Raw genomic sequence first — 22993 nt, 5'->3', positions numbered from 1 at the left:
ATAGCATTTGAAATGTGAATGAAGAAAATATCTAATAAAATAAGTTTTTTGTTTTTTTGTTTTTTTAAAAAGAAGTACATTCTAGGCAGGGCAGAGAGGACGCAGGCAGCTTGGCAGGCGGATGAGCTGGGCACCCCAGAGGGGGTCGAGGCCCAGGCGCCAGCCCTGCGAGCATTGCTTCCACCCTTGTGAGGCTGGAGTGACCCTGGGTGGTCGCTGACACCGCGGCAGGAAAGGAACAGACTTAACTGAGGATGCCTGAAAACCTTGACAAGTCCCATGTAGAGGAAGCAGGAGAGTCAGAGCCTCTGAGCAAGGCCTGGAAGGTGCTCTGGAGTGCTCAGATGAAACCTTACAGAAAAAAGTGAAGTGGACTCACCTAGTTCCCACAGAGTGGGAAGACCGCACTGACCTCTCACTGCCCATTCAAAAAGGATTGGAACTCATTGACTCTTTGTGAACCAGAGAGAAGAGAAAGGAAGAAAATTGGGGGCTGGAGAGATGGCTCAGCTGTTAAGAGCACTTGATTGCACTTCCCAGCAATCACATGGTTCACAATCATCTGTAATGGGATCCAATGCCCTTTTCTGGTGTGTCTAAAGACAGTGTACTCATATGCATAAAATAAATCTTTTTTAAAATTAAAAAAAGAAGTACATTCTAAAATAACAATGAAAAAATATAGTTGTGATGATTAGCGTTAGTTACAACTTGACGCATCTAGAATTACCTAGGAAGAGAATCTCAATGAGGAATTGTCAGCACTGGGTTGGCCTGTGAGTGTGTCTGTAGAGGATAGTATTAAATTAATTGGTATGGGAAGACCCAGCTCAGTGAGGGCAGCATCATTCCTTTGGCTTGGGATCCCTGGCTGTGTAAGAATGAAGAAACAGAGCTGAGTGTAAGCACATGAGCATGTGTGCATTCATTTCTTTCTGACTGTGGGTGTTATGTGATTGGCTGCCTTGAATTCCTCTAATGATAGACTGTAACCTGGAATTATAAATTAATATAAGCCTAACTAACCTGCTCCCATTGAGTTGCTTTTGGTCAAGGTATTTTATCACAGCAACAGGAATGAAACTAGAACAAGTAGTAAATACAGAAAGTGGTAACCATTGTCTTAATCATTATTTAGTACTGTATACCCTGGACATAATTGTCTATGCTGTTTTCCTGTGGGGGCAACAAGGTTGTGTTTACAGCAGCATTTCTACAAATGTGTGAGAAATGTACCATGCTCCCAATGCACTGTCCTTTGGTGATGGAGTTTTTAGCTGCATCTTATGGGACTGCTTACCTGTGCATGAGTTTGGTCCATCAGTGATTACAGCGCCATTAGGGGACACTTGTTCTACATGTCCAACTCACTTCTAGTAAAATTTTCATCATCCCATGTAAGATCCCTCATTCCCTTTTACAGTGAAACCTGATAGCCATTCTACTCAGCCAGCCATGCCAGGAGTGATAGCAACTCAGGCTCGGCTCACAGCCACTGTTTTTATCTTTAGTATTATTCTTTTCATCACTATTCTTTTGGTCTGGAGTGGCTCACTAAAAACAGTAGGCCCCTCCCAGAGCTGCCATTTACATCAGCTGAGCGACAAAGCTGCTTTGTGAGCAGAATTAGGAACTGAGTTATCATCTATACCCTGACTTCTGTGGAAACTCACTTTCCAAAGTCAAGATGTAGTAGCACTGAGTTAACTTAGAGAACATTTAAATTTGTGGTCTTTTGGCACTGTGTGTGTGTGTGTGTGTGTGTGTGTGTGTGTGTGTGTCTGTCTGTCTGTCTGTCTGTCTGTCTATGTAGATAGAACCTAAAGCCTCTCACATCTCTTATATGCTTGGCAGTTATTCAGCCACTGAGCTCCCACCCAAACTGCTGGCGACTTTCTGTGTGGTTTTCAGCCCTTCCTGGCCTCTTGTTGCCTTGCATAGCAATAAAAAGGTCTGCTTCCTGTAACTTCTCCCATAGGCCATGGTGTTCCATGCCTTTTCTGCCTTGCAGTAACTTGAATGTTCGGGTTTTATTGTTGATGATTTTACCTGTTTCTGATTTCAAAAAGAAACTTTGCCGTCTGAAACTCCTCCCCGTCCAAGCAGGTGAACACAGATCACGTAAGTGGGCTAGGGGAATGCAGGACTTCAGGGAGTCTGTAAGAGGACACCACTGAGAGAAGTGCAGTGTGCTGCTGGTGAAGAAGTTTCCTTGGACCCTGGCATAGGCAAAAAGTTTTGGTGGAGCTTTGAGACTTAGGCCACGTGGTTAGAGTAGGGCCGGCAAAAGATTCCACTTCATGTGCCAGAGGGAAAAGGCCAGTTAGCAAGCAGAAAGCTGTGGACATGCTCACATATGTGAGAGAACGATAACGTGTGACTGTTGGGCTTAGTCGCTGACTGGGATTCAATAATCATCCAAAAAGATTGAGTTAAGGTTGATAAGACTTCATGTTTGTTAAAATAAAAGTAACTAGATTAGCTCTCATCTTAGAGGAGCTGGATAAACTCTAGGTTTGGAATTCAGAGTGCAGACTACTCAGCTGTCTCGGCCTGTGCTGCGGCTTAAATACTCTATATGATCATTTCCAGGACAAGCGCCCTTCCCTTTCACACGCCGTGCATGGCGATCCCCTGCCCCCATAGGACCCCTTTAGAGGTCTGTGAACTCAGGACTTTGTAAACTATTTAGTGGAATGTGAAACAAATCGTTTGATGTACAAAGTATGAGAGGGGCCTTTATTTAAAAAATCCAATTAAGTGGATTTCAGATTCCTTTTTAGCAGCTCAAGAAGACAACAGAGCTGGTGAGAGGAAATAGTAAGAGCTCAGCAGGCCTGCAGCTCTTTGGGTCTTGGAAGCATTTGTAACAGGATCACACAAACTTGAATTTCTAGGGACAGAGATCCCCTTCTCGTGTGTAAGGCTGGCCTCTGTCCCTTCCCTGTGGATACAGCCATGATGTGTACAGTCTCCAGCTGGGGAGAACACTGGGGTTTCCTGACCAGCTGTGGTTTCCCTGCTTTGTTTCTAGGTAACTGGAATTAAAATCAGTTTATTAAAAATTATTTCAACTTTCTGTGGTACATATCAAAGTGATGTGTGGGCAGGACTGTGGTCTTACATGTGAGTATATAAACCGAAGGCAGCTGTGTAGTCTCAGACATGGGATGGCATTAGTGTTTGGTATCAGTGTTGATGCCCCATCTGTATGCTTGTTTACCCCAGATACCGTAGCAAGGGTAGAATTATGAGCCTCTACACTGAAAAGGATAGACTTTTAAAGGTGAAGTCTTGGGCCACAGTCACATTTATCCCTGTGCTATCTATGGCTACTAGCAGTGGAGCTGAGCAACCAACCGTAGCACAGTGTAGGCAATCCTGGAACATTTCTTCCTTGGTCTTTCCAGAAGAAAACTAGCTGAACCCTTCCTTATAGAGAGAGCTATGCTCATTTCTGTTCTGTCCTGAGGTTTGTTTATGAAGACAGACCAAACTGAAGATAGTCTACTGTCTCTGTGTGTGCCTGAGGGATGGGGGGGGGGGTGGTGAAGAGAGACACATACTTTCTCATTGCTTCTGTCACCACTTACTGTCCCTGAGATGTGCCTCTGCTTCAGGGCTGAATCCGTTCAGCCACCACCATTCAGTGTAGTTAGTAGGCACATATTGAATATAATGCAAAATATTGAGAAAGCAAATGTTGTAGATACTCTCCTTATATACTAGTCCACAGAATGATGCTGAAAGGCTAGCTTTCAAGGTCTCTGCCATGCCTGGTCAGAACTGCTGATGTGGACCAGGCTGGCATGCACTTTCCATAAAGACCCTGATGATAGTGAGTTCCTGGAGCTCTGATGATTGTCGGGTAGATCTTAGCTCTACCTCTGACAGTCATTGGTAGTGGCAGTGCTAGGCCTGGCAGCACTCCAGTAGACTTTATTTATAGACTGTGTTTGTTTATCCTAGCTTCATTTCTGAGACGGTGATAAAACACCCTGACCAAAAGCAGCTTGTGGAGGAAATGGTTTAGTTTGACATTCCAGATTATAGTCTATCCTTGAGGGGAAGTTAAGTTGGGAGTTTAGCAGATGATCGTTCCAAATGCAGTCTAGAGCAGGTAGAGACAGATGTCCCATGTTGTCTGCTCATTGCTGCCGCTTTTGCTGTAGGCTTGTTTCTTCCTCATACGTGGCCCAGGATCTCCTGCCTAGGGAATAGCACTGCCCACAACTGTCATGGTTCTTCTGTATCAATCAACCAAAATAATCACCCACAGACATGCCCACACATCAGCCTGAGCTAGACAGTTCCTCAATTGAGGCTTTCTCAGGTGATTTCAAGTTGTGGCAAGTTAAAGTTTTAACAGTGACCATCACATGCATGCACGTGTGTATACATGCATGCACACACACACACCTGATCGCACATGCTGACATTTGAATTTCAAGTGCTATAAAACATTATTTCTCTTTTAAAAAACTATTTAAAAATAATTAAAAAAAAAAAAAAACCTCTGTTATCTTCTCTGACTGGCTTTGGCTTGCAGATGTAGTTTGCTGAACCCTGGGATAAACAAGGGTAAGGCTGCAGAATGAGGTATACTGGGTTTGAATCAGAGTCTCTGCCTCTAATAGTGTGGCCATAGGCAAGTTACCTTCCACAGCCTTACTTTGCTCATCTGGTAGAAGCTCCTACCTCATAGAGTTGATGTAAGAATTGAGGGAGAGACCTGCTGAGACAGCTCACCTGTGCCAAGATACACCGGTTGTCTTAGCTGTGCTGTCTTAGCTGTCAGTAGGGCTCTTACAGGTCTCCTATAGCCCTGGTAGAACTGCTTGCGAGATGAGTGTTGACCCCCGGACCTGTCTTTAGTCATAGTCAGGTAGATTCCACAGAAAGGGAGGCTTGGGAAGCTCTGCCTTAATTTCATGTAGTGGCCATCAGTGTGTTTAAACAGATGATGGCGCATACAGGTGTTTACAAGGTAGGCCATGAAAGCAGTGAGGTAGGCCTGAGGGTTCTGACCTGTGAGGATGCTCCTCAGGTATGTCTGCCTGTCAGACTTGTGTGGATGGGTGTCACATATGCATGATTCTATATTTGTGTGAATGTATCACTGAGATCAAGTTCTTCAGCCTTGGCACTGTTCATATTTAGGACCTATAGCTGGCTAAAGGATGCTTGCTATCCATACTAAAGGGGCAGTGACACTGGGTTTTCAGGTAGCCATGGAAGGAGGGAGTCACTGACAGTTCTGATAGGAAGCTGTGACTGGGAAGAAAAGAAAAGCACAGGGTGTACATTGCATGTTGCTGTCCTGCACAGTACAGGAAAGGACCAAGGAATGTGGGTGGCTTCCAGGAGCTGGGGAAGGAAGGAAGTAGATTCTCCTCTGAGTGTCCAAAAGAGCCTGGCAGTGCTGACCCTGGGTTTCTGCCCAGCGAGTGCTGCTTTGAACTTTCGACCTCTAAAATTGCAAGCTAATAATACATTAGTATCCTTTAAGCAGAGTGTGTGGCAGAGTATTCAGCAGCAGTGGCAGCTAATGCAGCTGGAGACTCACCCCCTGGTTCTCTGCCCTGGTGAGGAGAAAACTGTGCTGCAGTGAGTGGAGGCCATCTTCCACTCCCAGCACAAGTCCACATTAGGTGTCTCTGGGCGGTTGGGGTGGTGGTAAGGGACACCTCTGGTTGGGCATCACTAGTTTAGATTTAGAGCAACAGAGAAGGATGTATAAGTTGATAACAGTAGCTTCACCTGGAGTGTGGGGTGACAGGAGGAGGGGTGACTCTCCCTCCTCTCTAATCTAGAAGTTAAACATCTATAGGTGCGTTTACTCTTTTGTTTTTTGTTTTGGCTTTCTGATATATGATCTTACTAAGGCCAAGGCTGGCTTTAAACTTACTATTTATTATTAGCTGAGGATGACTTTGAACTCCTGACTTCCTGCCTCCCCTGGGTGAGCACTAGATACAGGCCTACACTACCATGCTCATTTCTTTCCTCCTGATTTTTAAACATATTAATTTTAAAAAATAATGCCCTAGTTATTAGTGGCCATGGGTTTTGCTGGGGAAGGCAGTCCTCTATGCCACAGCTGCTCTTCTGCCTGGCTCCATTGGAATTGTTTTACTGCCTCTTTTGAAGTAAAAGTTAGGTTTTTGGCAGCACCCATCCGTCACACAGTGAGGGTCTCCTCAGCCCCTGATGCATGACGGCTACATTCTGTACTCGGTGCACAGGAGGAACGATGGCTGCTTGCTCTCAGATGCTAGAGTGCCTCAGTCTGGTCAGCAGTGGTCACTGATGGCAGCGCACAGCTTACTATGATGGTGTGAACTTCTGAGTCTCTAGCCCTGACCAGGAAGCCCTGGGGTTCCCGTGGCAGATGTTCTAGGCACCTGTTTATGTAGTAGTGATCATCTTGGAGACAGCATGGGCATTTACAACAGTGGCATTTGTTGTGCAGGTGCCACCATGACAATAGCTTTGCTGTAAGTCAACCCACGAGTCAGTCCATGGGAGGATTGTCAAACCAGCTAGAGCTTTCCCTATGAGGCTGCTGTGCACTACTTCGAGCACTACAAAACTCTGCTTTTCTAAGTTGAATGATCCAGTTTGGAAATACTAGGGGCTGGAGAGATGGCTCAGTGGTTAAAAACACTGGCTGTTCTTCCAGAGGTCCTGAGTTCAGCACCCGCATGGTGGCTCACAACCAGTTTGGAAATACTTTTTTCTCCTTGCCCAGTAAGTAGGCTGAATAAAACATAAGCAGAAGGCTGAGTGTTCCCAGACCTTGTCCAGGGACAGGTAAGCATGTGAAGGCAGCCACAGTGCTGCTCTGAGGACCTGAGAGTTCTAGGGAGACATCTTAGGGCTTTAGAAAAACTACAAGAAAAATCCTACCTGGGGAGGTGGTGGGAGGTTGGGGTGGGATAGGGCTCAGCAGATTAGAACACTTGATGAACAAGCATGACCTTGGTTTGAATCCCCAGCACCCACCTAAGTCCATAACTCCTGCAACGGGGCACAGAGACCTACAGATTCCTGGAGTTTAACTGCCAGACACCCCAACCAAAGCAGTGACCTCCAGGTTGGTCTAAGAGTAATAGAGGACGCCTACCTGATGGCCTTTCGACTTCCATATACCTACATGTACGTGTGTGTGCACATATGCGTGTCTCTCTCTCTCTCTCTCTCTCTCTCTCTCTCTCTCTCTCCCTCCCTCCCTCCCTCCCTCGCTCTCTCTCTTTTCTCTTGCTTCCATATACATATATGTGTGCACACATGTATCTCTCTCTTCTCTTGCTTCCATATACATATATGTGAGCACAAATGCATATATCTCTCTCTCAAATAAATAAATAAATAAATAAATAAATAAATAAATAAATAAACGTAAATATTCTGTGTGGAGTAAGCCATATGTGAATGCTTTGAGGGACAGCAAAGTGGCCTGCATAGGAAACAACAAGCCCCAGAGTGACATGGCAAGTGGGCGGGTCCTTCCTGATGCTATTGTTCTCCCAGTTAGGTACAGGAAACTTTGGAGTGTACTTTGAAGCACAGAACATTGGACACAAAGAGGCTCTAAGGGTACAGAGTTGAAGTCTGTAGCAAGATGTCTGGCTCGAAACTCTTGCTTAGCAAATGTTTTACAAGTGGCTTGATTTCTACCGTTGTTTTTTATTCCCACCTTTAGGTATCTTCATTCAATTCATTGTCCTAATCTTTGTTCTAACCAGTTAAAAATGGAGACACCCAGTCAGTTAACAGTCTACATTCTCCTTGTGGAAAAGCACTGTAGTCAATAATACACTACAGCTTAGGAAATTCAGCAAGCTTTTATACTGGGTTTACCTCCTTACAGAGTGTGCACCAGGATTCTGAAGAATTGCCAGCCTTTCCCGGGTAGGAGTTTTACACCTCTGGTAAAGATGAGTACTTTAAAAATAGTTACTAAAAATAGAAAGGAGACTGTTAGGAAATAGGAAGGAGCCATGAAGGAGGGTGAGAGAGGATCTATCTTGGGGTAGTATAAATAAAGTTTAAGTATCTTACACACACCTGTGATGATATTAGCAGTATACACAAATGAGCAGCAGTTGGCCTTAGAGAGTGGAGGACCATCACAGTGAAGAGGGCAGGCTGGGTCATTGGAACTGTGTCTGGTGGTGAGGACAGTAGCAATTCTCAACACAGGCCAGCAGAGACTCTGTAGAAAGAGCTGTCCATTGGCCAATTACAATTCGTAATGGGAATTTAGCAGTTTAAAACAATGTTTCCTAGTTTGTAGGTAATTTTTAATAATTTCAGTATCCCCAGTATCAGATTAAGATCCACAAGTGATTTGTTTTCTAAAAGCAGTTATATGAATGTAATAAGAAATATCCACAAAGACAATACAGGCAGAATCTTTTTTTTTTATTTATTTTATTAATTATTATTATTATTATTTGGTTTTTTGAGATAGGGTTTTTCTCCGTATAGCTCTGGTTGTCCTGGAACTCACTATGTAGACCAGGCTGGCCTCGAACTCAGAAATCCACCTGCCTCTGCCTCCCAAGTGCTGGGATTAAAGGCATGCGCCACCACTGCCCAGCCCGCAGATTCATTTTTAAACATTATTTTGTTAACAGTTGAATGTAATGTGGTTATTATATTTCGTGACTTCCAGTACCTTTACAGATCAGATGTCTCTTAATTCAGCCATTTATTTTAAATTTATTTTTATTTTATGTGTATGAGTGTTTTTGCATGTATGTATATCTGTGTATCATGTGCATGCGTGGTACCTGAGAAGGTCAGAAGAGGGCATTGGATCCCTTGGAACTGGAGTTTTGGGTGGTTATGGGGGAATTAAACTCAGATCTCTGTTCTTAACCTCTGAGCCATCTCCATAGTCCCACCTCTAAATTTGAAGCAAATGATTAATTTAAAGCAAAAGTTAATTTGGGAAAGGATACTAATATTTTAGATTTCTATTTTGGGTACTTTGAGGGTTTAAGTATTTTGGTACTCTTTTAGCTTTTGAAGAGATTAATAGTTATACCAGTTGCCTTAAGTAACAGGTAATTCTAACAATATAAGGCTCATGGTATAAAAATGTAAGTAACAGGCTGTTTTTAAGCTGTTGGGTGGGTGGGCTGTTGAGATGGCTCTGTCTTTAAAGCACTTGCCATGCAAGCAAGCATGAGTCCTGAATTCCTCATATGGAAAAAGCCGGTGTGGTGGCTCCACACCCAGTGCTGTGGAGGTGGAGATGGCAGGCCAGCCAGTCTGGCAGAATTGGATAGCTCCCATCCCAGAAACTAAGGTGGAGGTCAAAGATCACACCTGACCTCTACCTTTGCCCCCTCACACACAATTTGGGTGAGGGTTACAGTTTATTGATAAATTGTTTGTCTAATTGCAAAGCCCTGGATCTGATCCATAACACAACACATTCAGAGACACACATACACACAGAGACATACACACACATATACACATACACACACACACACGATAGACAGACAGACAGACAGGGCACTGTATACATGTAGTTATAGTATGTTCCCTAGTAGCAGTTAGTAAGGAATTATAGCTATTTTTTTCTGACAGCTACTTATATCTGTGTTTGTAAACAATATGTATAAGCTGTTATTCTTTGACTTGTAGAACTTCTCCCTACTTCTATTCCACCATCCTTCCAATACAGTCATGGTATAATTTTTGGCTGTATTACTATTTGATATCTAAGTTATTAAAACTACTTATTTGCAGCTCAGTATAGAAGTGTGTTATGACTGTCTATGGACCTTTAGTTTTTAGTTTGTTTTTTTTTTTAGGTTATTACTTGCTTTGAGTTTATACTTGCTTAATTTTATTTGTGGCTATTATATTACTGTGTTTACAAACTTATAAATCTTAAGCCTAGATCTCAAAATTCTAAAAAGGCCAGTATGATAGTATACCTCCATAGTTCAGTGCTTAGGAGGTGGAAGCAGAAGAGCCAGAAATTCAAGATCATACTTAACTGCATAATAAGGCCAGCCTGGGCTACATGAGATTCTGTCTCAAAACAAAACAATGTAAAACAACCAAAGATTTAAAAGGCAATAATCTGAACTGTTTGTGGTGGTTGCATTATATTTGTTTTCCTGGTTTTCTCCTTTCAGTCCTAGGAGTCAATTGTAGGGCCTTCCAGCTCTAATATTCTACCTCAAGGCACCCATAGGAGGTCAGTGAAGAGGAATTGGGAAAAGCTGCCCACAGTCAGTTCTCCTGAACCAGCTAAAGTATCCCTCGGAGCTGCCTCTCATGCCCACAGTGGGACTGTAGAACAAGTTCCCTCTGCTTGTAACGTGTTAAGTTTTCTCTGTCTTAAGCTGACAGGTTCGTTCTTCACTTTTGTTCTCTTCCTTTTAGATTTCTGAGAATGTTTAACAGGCCTTGGGACTAAGCGGCTTCAGAGTTGAAGTAGGTTCAGACAGAAGCTTACGAGGCCGTGTGCTGATTTCTGGGCCCTGATTAGACAGGAAAAAGGAAAGGGTATACAATCCAGGATGGAGGGTTGTGGCTCTCTGTGAGAGGCGTGGAGGGCTCTGGGTGCCTTAATGTGTTAGTGAGTCCCTCAAGAATAACCTCAGGCTTCCTTCTGGAGTGTGAGTTTCATCTCCTGGTCAGTGGGTCCCTTCCACACTTCCCTGGCTGGCATGATTGCCAGTGTTGGCACGTCAGTGTTCACACTACTCAAGGCAAGACTAAGAGGGCATGTGTCAGCAGCTGCTGTGGAATTCCCTCACAGAGTTTAGAGTTCCACTTCTGCTGACTGGGGCCTTGGCTCCCCCAACCTCTGCTCCTCTCATTTGGGGAGGCCTGGTCTGTGTTAACCTGCAGAGTCTGGTAAGCAAGCCATTCCTCTAGGCATCTCCAGTTTAACTGGGGCACTGTGACACCTGGTGTTGGCATTTTGTGTAGCAATGCCCATTTTGGTAACCATGCCCCCACGGTAAGCATAGGCTAGACTGCCAGACACTTCTCTCCCTTGCCTGCAGGCTGGGGTGTCCAGGTCATTCTAAGGGTCCCCTTCACTTTTTGGCCAAACAGCTTTTTCTTCTCTTATATTAGTTCAGAGTTAAGATTATACAGCCCTGCATTCTACCAGTTTGTTAAACAGTTATTTCTCCTAGGTGTGTGGCACATACCTTTAGCCCCAGTATTTGGGAGGCAGAGGCTGGTGGATTTCTAAATTTGAGGCCAGCCTGGTCTCCGTAATAAGTTATAGGCCAGATAGTGTTACATAGTGAGATCCTGTCTTCAGGAGGTCCTCAGGTTTCTAGTTTATTTGGGGCCTCTCCTAACTATTCAGCTTTTCTCTCTCCTTAAAACTCTCCTTGTTCATTTTTAATGGGAATTTGGTAGGTATCACAAACAACTTCTCAAATCGCTAGTTGAACCACAAGTCCAAAATAACACTTGAGACTTTAGTAATTTAGGGTTTTATATGTCAATAAGCAGCCCTATGAACTGCAGAGGAAAGCATTCTCCACTTGTGACAAAGTACTTGGCACTTGAGGACAGGGTGGGTTGTGAGATGGCTCAGTGAGTAAAGTGCTTTCCATGAGATTGTGAGGACCAGACCTCAGGTCCCCAGCACTCAGGCAAAAAATCAGGTAAATGTGGTGGCCTCACATGGGATCCTCAGCACAAGATGGCTAGCTAGATTAGCGGGGGTGGTAAGCTGTGGCTTCAAGTGGCAGTCTCTGCTTTAGTGTATAAGATGGGGAGCAATTGAGGAAGACACCAGACATCAACCTCTGGGTTTCACATGCATGCATACCTACATACATGTATGTGCACCTGTGCACACGTGAGAACACTCTTGGGAACATGTACACACATGCACAAACACTCATACACATGTACACACACATGTACATGCACACACATACATGCATGCTGCATCCATGTCAAGCAAATAAGGAAGAAAGAGTTAGTTTAGCTCCTGGCTCCAGAGGTTTTGATCCACGGTTGCTTGGCTCTGTCATTTTACACTGTGGTTGCACAGAATGCCATGGGAAAACAAACAAGCCTGGTCACTTCATGGTCCAAACCACGAGAGACAGGGAATCTTACCCAAGGGTATGCAGGGTTTGCCGAATGATCTACCTCCTCCAACCAAGCCCGATCTGAAGGACCACCTTCCTAATAATGGCAAACACCCTTTAGCAGTTGGGTCTCTGGGCAGTTTTCTTCAGCTTTGTACTCCAGCAGCCTAGATGTGCCCTGCTTCCAATAGCTGGCCACATCCTGTTCTCTGTGCAGTTCAACAAATCTAGTAGCACTGCAAAGAGAAAGCTGGGAAATACCTTTCTTTCCATTTAAATTAAAGAAAGGAATGTTTCCTGCTATGGTATGATGCCTAAGTATCACAGATTTAGGGCCAGTTTTTCTCCATAAGTCTGGCTGTGAAAACTAGCTGTGATCATTTCAGGATCTGAAGTTAAGCCTTCAGAAAGGAGTTGTTTCTCAGAGTATGGCCTATGTAGACCTCTGTAATTCAGGATCATGCTCCATACACACGGAGTCTGTCTAGAATGCTGTGTGGCCAGCCCTGGAGAAAGACTGAGTGATCCTCCATAGCAGTCTCCAGGCTGAGGGCCACTATCCCACACCATGGGCTCCTGTGTTGGCTGCTGTTCAGCCTGTTTGTGCTCCTTTGGTTTTGCTTACATTGCCCTGTGATGTAAATTTCCTCCTGTCTGTTTTGTTAAAAAAAAAAAAAAAAATCCCCAGTTAACCATTTTTAAGATTCACAGATTACTTCTCCTACACTTCTAATTCTGAGCTTCATTTTTTCCCATAGAGCTGAGAAGACAGAAGTCCTCAGTGAAGATCTGCTACAGGTAACAAAATATATTTCCCCTGACTAGGCATCCCATCCCAAGCTCCATGCATGCTAGGCGAGTGTTCTACAACAGGGCCTTACTGCATTGCCCAGGTTTGCCTCAAACTCGCTCTGTAGCCCTTCCAAGCCTTGAACTCAGTCTTTCTATCCTAGCCCCCACCCTCCCCTGAGCTGGAGTTACACATCTGTGCCTCTAATTGTCTTAAAACAATATCTTTAAAGATGTGGACTGAAAACAAATAGTAAATCTGGGGTTAGCCACAACTCTGATAAAGGACCCTCTACCACACACAAGCTCTGGGTTCAGACCCCAACACAGGAGACCACTCAGGACAGATATGGGCACTGGGGTGAGGCAGACACAGGAGACTTGGAGCTTGTAAGGCATTTCACTTCCTCTTTCCTTGGTGGGACAGCACAACTGAATTCGCATGGGTTTGTGTGGGGAAAGAGATGCATGGGATGGGATTGTGGGAGGAAGGGGATCTGAAACTTTCTGTCATGTCATGGAGTACAGATGGTGCTAGTCTGCTCTCAAGTGCCAGGTGCTGGGGTAGGTGGGGCCTGGTCAGTCCCCAGCACCGTGGCCTGTTACAGGCCCTGGGCAGGCTGGCACTCTGATACACTGCTGTGATGCTACCCTTGCTGAGACAGGTCCTGCCCATTGCTTAGAGGCTCCAGTGGCTCCAGCCTAGAGCTCTGACATCTCTCCTGCTCATGCTGTTTCTCCCCAATCCTGGGCTGCTTGGGTCTTTGGAAGCTTAGGCTTGTAGTAATGGAGCAGATGTAGCACAACCACCCAGAGGCCTGGGACACTTTGTGTCCTCAGCTCAGACCTTGCTTCCATTTCCTGCCAGGACTCTTTGGCCAGGGCCACTCTGCTCCGTCTGTCATGAAGTTTCCCTGACTTTGGTCTTGGAGAAGACACTGGGCCTCTATATGCTTCATCTCTGCTCGTGTCCCCACCCGCTATAAAAGGCTGAGGGAAGGCGAGCCCGGCTGCACGGAGTCTTTGTTAAGCAGTGTGCCTGCCTGCTGCCTGCCTGCTGCCTGCCTTGTGCTTCCTTAAACCTATATAGCAGTCTGTCTAATCAAGTGCAGCTCTAAAGACCAAAAGTTTGGCCCTAGGACTCTGTCCATTCCTTCCTGTGGAGAAGGGAGCTGGCATAAGTCAGAAAAGGGTTTCCCTCCATCACAGCCTGCCAACTGTCTTGAGTTGTGTCAGCCACCTGCAGGCAGAATGTAGTCACTTTGGTTTCCATGGGCAGATTTGTTCTAGATATCCTCATACAAACAGTGCAGTGTTGGAATTTAGCTTGCACACATCCTTTTGATGGCATGCATATTTATTTATCTATTTATTCATTCATTCATGCATTCATTCATGCATTCATTCATTTGCTTACTGTTGTGGTGCTGAAAACCAAACCCAGGCCTTTGCATATAGTAGGAAAGTGGTCTGCCCCCGAGCCTCATCCAGCCTCATTTGTACTGTAACTCCCTCTCTGTTCTTCACGGCGTTGGTACCATGTGCATAGTCCTCATGCTGGGTTGTTTAGGGAACAGTAACGAAAAGTGTGCACGTGCTCTTACATGTTATAGATGCCCAAAACCACGGATCATCTGGGGGATGATTGATCTGGGTTTTGGTGCTGGGGATTGAACCAAGAGCAGTCTAAGCTTGTATTCTGCTTTGAGCCACACCTACAGTCCAGTATATTTTTAAAAGCTTTTTTTTTTTTTTTTTAAAGGCAGGCAGATTCTAAGTTCAGGGCAAGCCTACAAAATAAAAAAGATTTGTTGCCGGGCATGGTGGCACACACCTTTAATCCCAGCACTCGGGAGGCAGAGGCAGGCGAATTTCTGAGTTCGAGGCCAGCCTGGTCTACAGAACAGAGTGAGTTCCAGGACAGCCAGGGCTACACAGAAAAACCCTGCCTCAAAAAACAAACAAACAAACAAACAAACAAACAAAAAGATTTGTTAAGGAATTGCATTCTTGACACTTCTTAGTTTGGGGCACATATTTTAAATTCACTTTCTTCCTGAATACTGTTTATGCACTTTAGATTCAGCTAGGTTTTCATGTGTTTTATGCCATCTGCCCCAGTACTTACATGATCACATTTAATCTTTGACGTTCTGAGATGAGACCCTTGTAGTTGGAGGAGAGCTGTCTATATTGGCTGTGGGGGTGTGAAAGCTTTGCCCCCTCTGGGACACTGTAGTTCTCTCTGTCTTTCTCCAGCTATTTCTAACTTGAAGAAAACAACAGCAGCCCCCCCCCCCAACAGTGGTTCCTGGGGCTACCTCTACTGCCAGGGCTGACCCTGTGGCCTAGGGCTGAGTTAATCCCCCAGTGCCTTAGTTTCCACTAGACTCCAGTGAGGATGCTGCCAGTCTGCCCCATGGGAGAGACTAATGAAAGAATGGACCAAATGGTGGTGAGTCCTGACAGTGGAGCCTGAGAGCTCTGCTCTGACCTCCACTACAGGCCACCAAGTTTGTGTTGCTGGCCTGACTCTGAGGTGATACTCCTTTCTCTCCTCTCTTTCTGCCAGAGTTGCCTTTTATTTTACTGGCATAGTGCGGCACCAGGAGGCTGTGAACTGCAGCAGACAGAGACCAGAATGTCTTTTCTGTTGCTTTTCTAATATTAGGCATACTTGGTACTTGTCTAGCAAAGTCAAAAGTGAGACCTTCTGATCCTGTGAGAGACACTGGGCCAGGTACTTCGGGGGCCAGTGAACAAAACAGACAGGGCTCTTGTCCTCCTGGAGCTGACGTTCTAATGAAAGGTCCCGGGGTCCTGGGTAATCATTTGCTCTAATGGCACATGGAGACTGTTCTAGTTTTCTAATGCTCTGCAATGAGGCCACTGTCGATGGGGAAGTGCGATGGCACATGCTCCCAAGTATCAACTTGCCTGATGGTCATAGTCTTGATGACTGGGGTTTGGGTCTGAAGAGCCGCTCCTGTGTCCAGGTATCTTTGAGAAACGGGCAGAAAGCAACTAAGGGTCAAAATGTATTCTGCTTTGAATTTGCTGATTTTTCATTAAAATAGAAAGCATCCCTGAGGACTTGCTCTCATTCTTCATGAGTCATCAGAACACACATTTTTGGCATTCCTTCCTGTAACAAGCAGCCCTCTTTGCCATAAACAGCTATATCTGAACAGTCTTATTTTGGGAGGCTATTCAAGATGTGTGGGTCCCTAGGCCAGTATTTTCTACTGCTGGGTATTCATTCTGCTGTGGGGGCCTCACTAAAACAGAAACAAAAACCTACCCAAACTTAATATACTGGAAGAAGGTTTTTATACTGATCGTGTGCTACTTGTGATCTTGTTTGGGTTGTGCTACATGGATTTTGGGTCTGTTTCTCTGTGTGAGGAAGACCCAATTGCCTGTGCTTCTGCTGTCCCTATTGACTTGTCTCATGTGTAGTAGGTAGGAGTTGGTTTGATTGGACCGGAGCTTTGCCAGTGCTCTAGCTGGTGAACTGACTGCCACTACTCTGCCTCATAGATACAGGCACAGTTGTCCCTTAGCCCTAACAGATTTAGCTTTGAAGGGGTCTAGACTATTCAGTGTAGGAGGCTAACAGTGTGCCTTCCTGGAGATGACAGGTTGGGAGTGGAGTGCTACTTGCTTCAAGTAGGCAGAGGCCAGAGATGCCACTGAACACACCACAGTGTACAGGACAACCTCTTATAACCCAGGACTGTCCAGTGTCAACAGCGAGAACCGTGGTGTGAGTGAATAGATGCTGTCTGTCAACACCCAAGAGCTGAGCAGTTTCACTACAGCTTGTTACCTCCATGCACACACCACACATGGAAGAAGCTAGATTTCTTCCATTAAACCCTGAAAATGGCTCTTCTGTCTCTTCTTTGGCAGATTGAACGTCGCCTGGACACTGTGCGTTCAATGTGCCACCATTCACATAAGCGTTTGATAGCCTGCTTCCAAGGTCAGCATGGCACTGATGCCGAGAGGAGACATGTGAGTATCAGATCCGTCTCAGCCTCAGCCACATTACTATGGGAGTTTAGTGGCACATCCTGAAGCTAGGGTTTGCTGCTTTGTTAATCACCAGACATGAAGTAAGAGCTAGTATGCAAATAACTGTGTCACCCTTTTGAGTTCCCACAGTTAATTACAGGGCACCTGACCACCAAGTTTTCCCTCCATTGCATAATAGTTAAGATTCTGCAGTTGTGTAAATCTAGTGGGCATTTGCATACACCTATGTGTCCAGGAATGCTTGCTTCAGTCTGTCCCTCTGAGGCAGATGTCATTGATTCTGTCCCCACTGTTCCTGTTCTAGCCTGGCTTTTGCTCCGCTGGCCTTCCACCCTTATCTCAGTCCTCCTGTAGCTGTCTTGCTGGTTAGCCCTGTGGTTCTCATTGTGGGTGTCTTTAAATTCCTCACCCCTGCCTCATCCCTACTTCTCCTTAAGGTGAGACCTGGTCGTCATAAATACCTGAGCTGTCTGGGATTTCATCCTGTTTCCCTTCTGAACCGCACTTCCTGCCTCTAGTTTCCGTCCTTTCTAGTCAGTCCTCAGTCTGATTGCCAAGAGTCAGTTGCCAAGGTGGGAAGATGCTGCATGTTCTGTGGGGCTGGTGGCAGAGCTGGGCACAAGGAGGTGCCCAAAAAAACTAGTGGGATCTCTTAAGGAGCTCTGCAGGCTGCCAGTGCCTGGAATACAGTTCACATTCTTAGCATCACTTAAACTCTTTGTGTGTTATCCCTTTTTTGCCCCAGCAGGGTTCTTTGTTCCTGGCTTCCTCTCATTCCCACTGTGGTCCAGACACATAATACCCAGCAGTCCCTAAATATAACACTGTTCCTTACGAAGCCATGTCCTGTGGTTTCTGTTGTTTACTTTGATATACTGCTCCACTGTCACACCTCTTCATTAAAAACAAGCTGCATTTTTATCAAATACCTACTGTGTTTGAGTGCTCAAGATAAAGAGTGCTCATGGCCCGGTTGGGGGATGGGTGCTACCAGTGGATAATTATACAGCAGCATGGTGAAGAAAACATGCATAGGATGCTGTGAGAGGGAGGGCTGAGAACAGAGAGCAAAGCCAGGTGGGCTTCCTGGAGGAGGGCTCAGTGCCTGTGCCATAGATAGGAGAGTCGCTGGTGGTGGGAACATGCCAGCAGTAGGAGCAAGGGCCTCATCCTAGTTTCTGAAATGTCTGATGACTTAGTTTTCCTTTAAAACCTCAAGCAAATGTGCCAAAGAAAAGGCTTTGAGGAGAGACACGAAGAGTTGCCATGACAGTGTTGAGAAAGATTAGGCGTCCTCAGGAGAGCATATAACATGCAAAGGGGCTCCAAGAAACACAGGTAGTGCTCCCAAGGGCACAGCAATAGCTTCACCCCATGGGAAGAAGCAAGAAAGGATGGGAAGAGAGACGGGAGCAGCAGCTTTCTCAGCTCTGAGAGCCTCCATGCACTAAAGTAGGCCTTTAAGAGAGCCCAGCTCTCTACTGTCTGTGTAGTTGGCACACATGTCACCAGTGGAGAGCTTCTCAGCTCCTCCTCACGACCCGGGAGCCGGGTCTTTCCTTGTGGCGTTTCAGTGTGGACGTTTCAGTGTTAATAAGCCCGTGTGTTCAGCAGGCTTTCCTTGTTTATATACGCCTGGAAACAGGGTCAAGGCTATTGAATCAGGGGTGAGAACCACGACTGAGATCATGAGTGGTCCTCATTGAATAGGTTCTTTGTGATTTCCCTCAGAGACTCGTGGAGTTCTAGAATTGCAGGGAGTCTCTCTCGATTCCTGTGTTTATCTTACACTTCATCTCTTTGAAAGGAGCTCACCTGAGCTGGGACTTACCCTCAGTTCTGCTCAGGTCTTTCTGTTCTGAAAGCATGGCAGCCAGCCATGGTCTCCTTCTAGACGCTGGGAATGAAACCCAGGTTCTCTGGAAGAGTAGCAAGTACTTTTAACTGCTGAGCCATCTCTCCAGCCTATGGATGACGTCAGTTCAGAGTGTACAAAAGAACACAAGTGAAGTTTGTCCCAGAGCCCCTCCCTCCAAAGCTACCACTGCTGGTACCTTCCTAGATAGAAGTCCCCCAAGTGGCACAAGCCAGTGCATGCAGGCAAGTCAGGTGACAGGTGGTGTCTGACATGAGAGTCCTTTTTCTGAGGAGGCAGAATGACATGGTTTTTCAGAATGAAAGCATCATGTTTCAAGCACCGGGTCATTAGAAGTATCCTCGCTGTCACTCTTCACCGTGGACTCCGAGATAACGCCAGCCACTGGTATATAGGTGCTGACTAGTGTTGGTCATTCGTACCAAGGTCTGCACTTCTGCCCTCTCTAAGCCACTTCACCTCTGAGTCTGAGTTTCCTGGTTAGATGATCCTGTTATTGATCAAGAACAAATCTCTGATAGGAAAATGGTTGACTTCATGCTTTAAAACAGCATAGTACTTGCTTAGTATTTTTAGGTGTTTAAAACTATATTTTAGTATTATGCCAAATCAAGACTCAGTTTAAGAATGTTCTAGCCAACATTTTGCAGTTGAGCATTTTATTACAATTATTTATGATGATTTTTAGAGAGCAAGGTATATTCATGAAACTCAATCTGAAACTCTGGAATCCAGAGGCTGGGGCTCTAGCTCTGGTAGAGTGTTGGCCTGGCATGCACAAAGCCCTGGTTCAGTCCCCAACACCACACAGACTGAGTGTGACAGTACCTGTCCATAATTCTAGCACTCAGAATGTGGAAACAGTAAAGTCACCCTTGACTACAAATGGTGAATTCAAGGCCAGCTTGGGATACATGAGACCCTGTGTCAAGAACACACATGATTGGCAGGATGATTCAGCACGGGTAAAGGCGCTTGCCATCATGCTTGATGGCCTGAGCTGAATTCCAGAAGCCTACAGGGTAGGAGAGAACTCACCCACAAGTTGAACTCTGGCTTCCACATTTGCACTGGTATAGGCGCCCTCCCAGCCCCCAGTAAATGAATTATTTTTAATAATTTTAAGTTTTAATTAAAATTTAAAACAAAATCTGAAATCCAAAATTGTCTCAAATCGGAAACTTTTTGAATGCAGACTTTGGACCATTACATATTTTGGATTTTCAAGTTAGGAATACTCAGCCAGTAAAGACAGTGTACCTATTCCAAAGTCTAAAAATCTGAAACACTAATCCCAAGATTTCAGACAAGCATACTTAGTCTCTGTTCACCTGATTAATTAGTAACAGCAACCTCCGCAGCAACAGTAGCAGCTGCTGGACCCCTGGGGAGCACACTCTGTGTTAGGGGACACCCCTGTGTGCACGAGGCACCTGAATGAAGTTCATTTGGTTAAAGGACAGCCACAGGGACAATCCTCTTCCTGGTGCAATTTCCTGGAGGGCAGGGTACCCAGAGTGACCTGAAGCAGACCAGTGAGAATGACTGGGAAACTACACATACGATCGACCTTGTCTTTACCTTCCAGAAAAAGCTTCCTCTGACAGCGCTTGCCCAGAGCATGCAGGAGGCTTCAGCCCAGCTGGAAGAGTCTCTCTTGGGGTAAGTGGCGCTTCTGGAGAGCCCTTGGCCTGGAGCCTGCGGAGGTGGGTAGCTTTTGTATCTGGCAGCCACCAGGGCAATTGAGAGCACAATAGTGGAGGCTCTTGCATCAGGGAGCAGCTTAGACCTTGGGGACAGATACCTCAGGGCTGTGATGCCAGGGAGGAACGTCTCTACTAAGAGTTTAGCTAGGCACAAGGGTCAGTCTGTGTTCCTCCATGCTTGGACGTGAACGTGCACACCCCATGCCAGTGTGTAGGCTCAGAGTTAGTACTGACCAATCCTTCAGTGTCCCTCACTACCAGGGTGGCCACCAAAGCATGGAGGGTAGTGTTCTCTAATAAGTACATTTCCTGAATTATTTGGCTCATGTGGTGATTGTATGAACTTCAAAGTGTTAGGCCTACTTTACTTTCTTTTTAAATATTTTTATTTAATTGACCCATATATAATTGTATATTTATGAGTCTAAGATATGATGTATAATGATTGTATCTGGGTAAATGGAATGCTTATCACACCCACACATATACACGCATGCTCACGCACTAAGGCTTTTCTCCAAAACCCAGAGTTTTCCATCTTTGCTTCCTTGTACTAAGCCATTTTCCTCAGTGACATCACAACAGTGATGTTGTGTACAAGCCCATTGCTGAATGCTCTCTAAGTACTAGCTCTCTTAGCCTTCAAAACAACCTAGGCGGTCGGCAGGACGGATCCTTGTGTTCATACTTGAGGCAAGGGAAAGGGTAAGGGAGCTGCCGGAGCACCGAGCCTTCTTCAGTCTCTTCAGCTTGGCTCTGGTAGGACAGCTACCTCTCACCACACCCTCTCCATGGAGAACTGGAAGGGCACTGTGGAAAAGAAGGTCTAGAGGGTAGGCGGAATCTGTGGAGTCACACATTTGCACATGTATTTGGGGTTACATCAACTGTGTGCTTAAGGAAAATGAGAAGGAAGTATGACGTTCAGTAGCACAGTGCTTGTGGCACGTAACTCTTAGTCAGCCTCCTCAGCTGCCGTGGAGAACCCTGTTTTTATGACGCTGGGGAGGAGCCCACATCGGTGCATGGGAAGCTGGAGACCCAGTTTCTGTGTTGACTCTGGAGGAAGCCCCTCTAAGCCTAGACTCACTCAGACACAAAACCACTGTGAGGAGTAACCTTTGCACATGGTAAGGTTTTTCTGGGTAGTTTGAGAACACTCCTCTCACCTAACTTGAGAACCTAATTCTTGGTTAAGTTATGATCTCACTGTTCACACTTTATTTCCTCCCACATTTCGTACATGCCAGAGACAGTCCATCCCTCCTTCCCTTCAGCTTCCTGTTTGCAGGTTGGAACCTAGGGCCTCGTACACTCTATATCTTCTGTCTCCATTCATTTCATTTTAAAAACAGAAAGCTGGACTTGTATTTTAGGTAATAGCACACATGCAAAGCGTTGTAAAGGTTTTGATGGGTACTGCTCTGCTGTGTTCCTGTCATGGCAGAATGCAACCACATGACAGCTTGGTTTAATGAGTGCATGGTTGCTGTTTGGTATCTTGTCCCTAAAGGAAGATGCTGGAGACCTGTGGGGACGCTGAGAATCAGCTGGCTCTTGAACTCTCACAGCATGAAGTCTTTGTGGAGAAGGAGATCATGGACCCTCTCTATGGCATAGCAGAGGTGGGTGCTTGTGCTGCCCCCTGGCAGACATCAAAGAGTAAACAGCTAGAGTGTTCCTATGGAACACTGATCAGCAGATAGTACACAGCTAGTGTGTTCCTACAGGACACTAATCAACGGCTTTAATGTAGACCTATTTGGGGAAGTAAAGGAAGTTTGTGTCTAAAAGAAAACTTTTGTAAAAAGGTAATTGCTCTTTGAAGAATTCAGCTAAAATGTCCAAGTTTATCTCTTGTCTGTTTTTCCTTCCAGGTGGAGATTCCCAATATCCAGAAGCAAAGGAAGCAGCTTGCTAGATTGGTGTTGGACTGGGATTCAGTCAGAGCGAGGTAAGGTGGTGAGAGTAGTGAAGAATGCAGCAGAATTCTGTCCTGTGATCAGCATTCAAGCCTGTCAGAGTCACAGCCTGTGCATGCCCCTTTAACCCTATTCCTTCCAAGTGTATCAGGGGGGCATGGTGCTAGAGCATCCTGAGCTAAGGGAGCCACCAAGGAAAGGGAGCAGAGAGAAGCACTTGGAAAAGGGTGGGGCTGATAGGTCCACAATCACAGTTCTCAAAATGTTGGAGTTGAGGGATGATAGAGCTGTGCTACTACCAGCTTATAAGAACCTCACCAGGTCTTAAACCCTCCGTGGTCAAGAAAGGGAACCCCGGAGGACCAGTGCCACAAGGCTGTTGGTCCATTCGAGGAATGTTAGAGTGGAGCCCCTATGATCCGGGCAGGCCTGCTGCCCCAGGTCTGCCCTTTTTTTTTTGGCCAGAATTTACATGTTTTATCCTGTCGTGTGTGGGAACAGAAACAGAAAGGACCCATAGCCCAATCCTTTCTCTTACTGCATCACAGTGGCCAGCAAACCCCTATA

The 22993-nt window shown here is 45.6% G+C and overlaps 1 protein-coding gene across 5 annotated transcripts in view; it reads left to right on the top strand.

Annotated features, from left to right (window-relative positions):
• Arhgap17 (Rho GTPase activating protein 17) overlaps positions 1 to 22993 on the top strand; it is a 94808-nt gene that overhangs the window by 29368 nt on the left and 42447 nt on the right. For 4 of the 5 annotated variants that reach the window (XM_021194038.1, XM_021194055.1, XM_021194022.1 and 1 more), the window contains exons 2-6: positions 12854 to 12893; positions 16797 to 16901; positions 20387 to 20460; positions 22018 to 22129; positions 22382 to 22458. In XM_021194038.1, coding sequence (XP_021049697.1) covers positions 12854 to 12893; positions 16797 to 16901; positions 20387 to 20460; positions 22018 to 22129; positions 22382 to 22458 — 408 coding nt within the window. Of the gene's footprint in view, positions 1 to 7024; positions 7159 to 12853; positions 12894 to 16796; positions 16902 to 20386; positions 20461 to 22017; positions 22130 to 22381; positions 22459 to 22993 lie in introns of those variants that run through there. The other variant, XM_029537577.1, reaches the window with a different exon arrangement.

Source organism: Mus pahari, chromosome 1 (assembly GCF_900095145.1).
Source record: "Mus pahari chromosome 1, PAHARI_EIJ_v1.1, whole genome shotgun sequence".
Classification (NCBI taxonomy): domain Eukaryota; kingdom Metazoa; phylum Chordata; class Mammalia; order Rodentia; family Muridae; genus Mus; species Mus pahari.
This window is presented reverse-complemented; position numbering and strand designations above follow the sequence as displayed.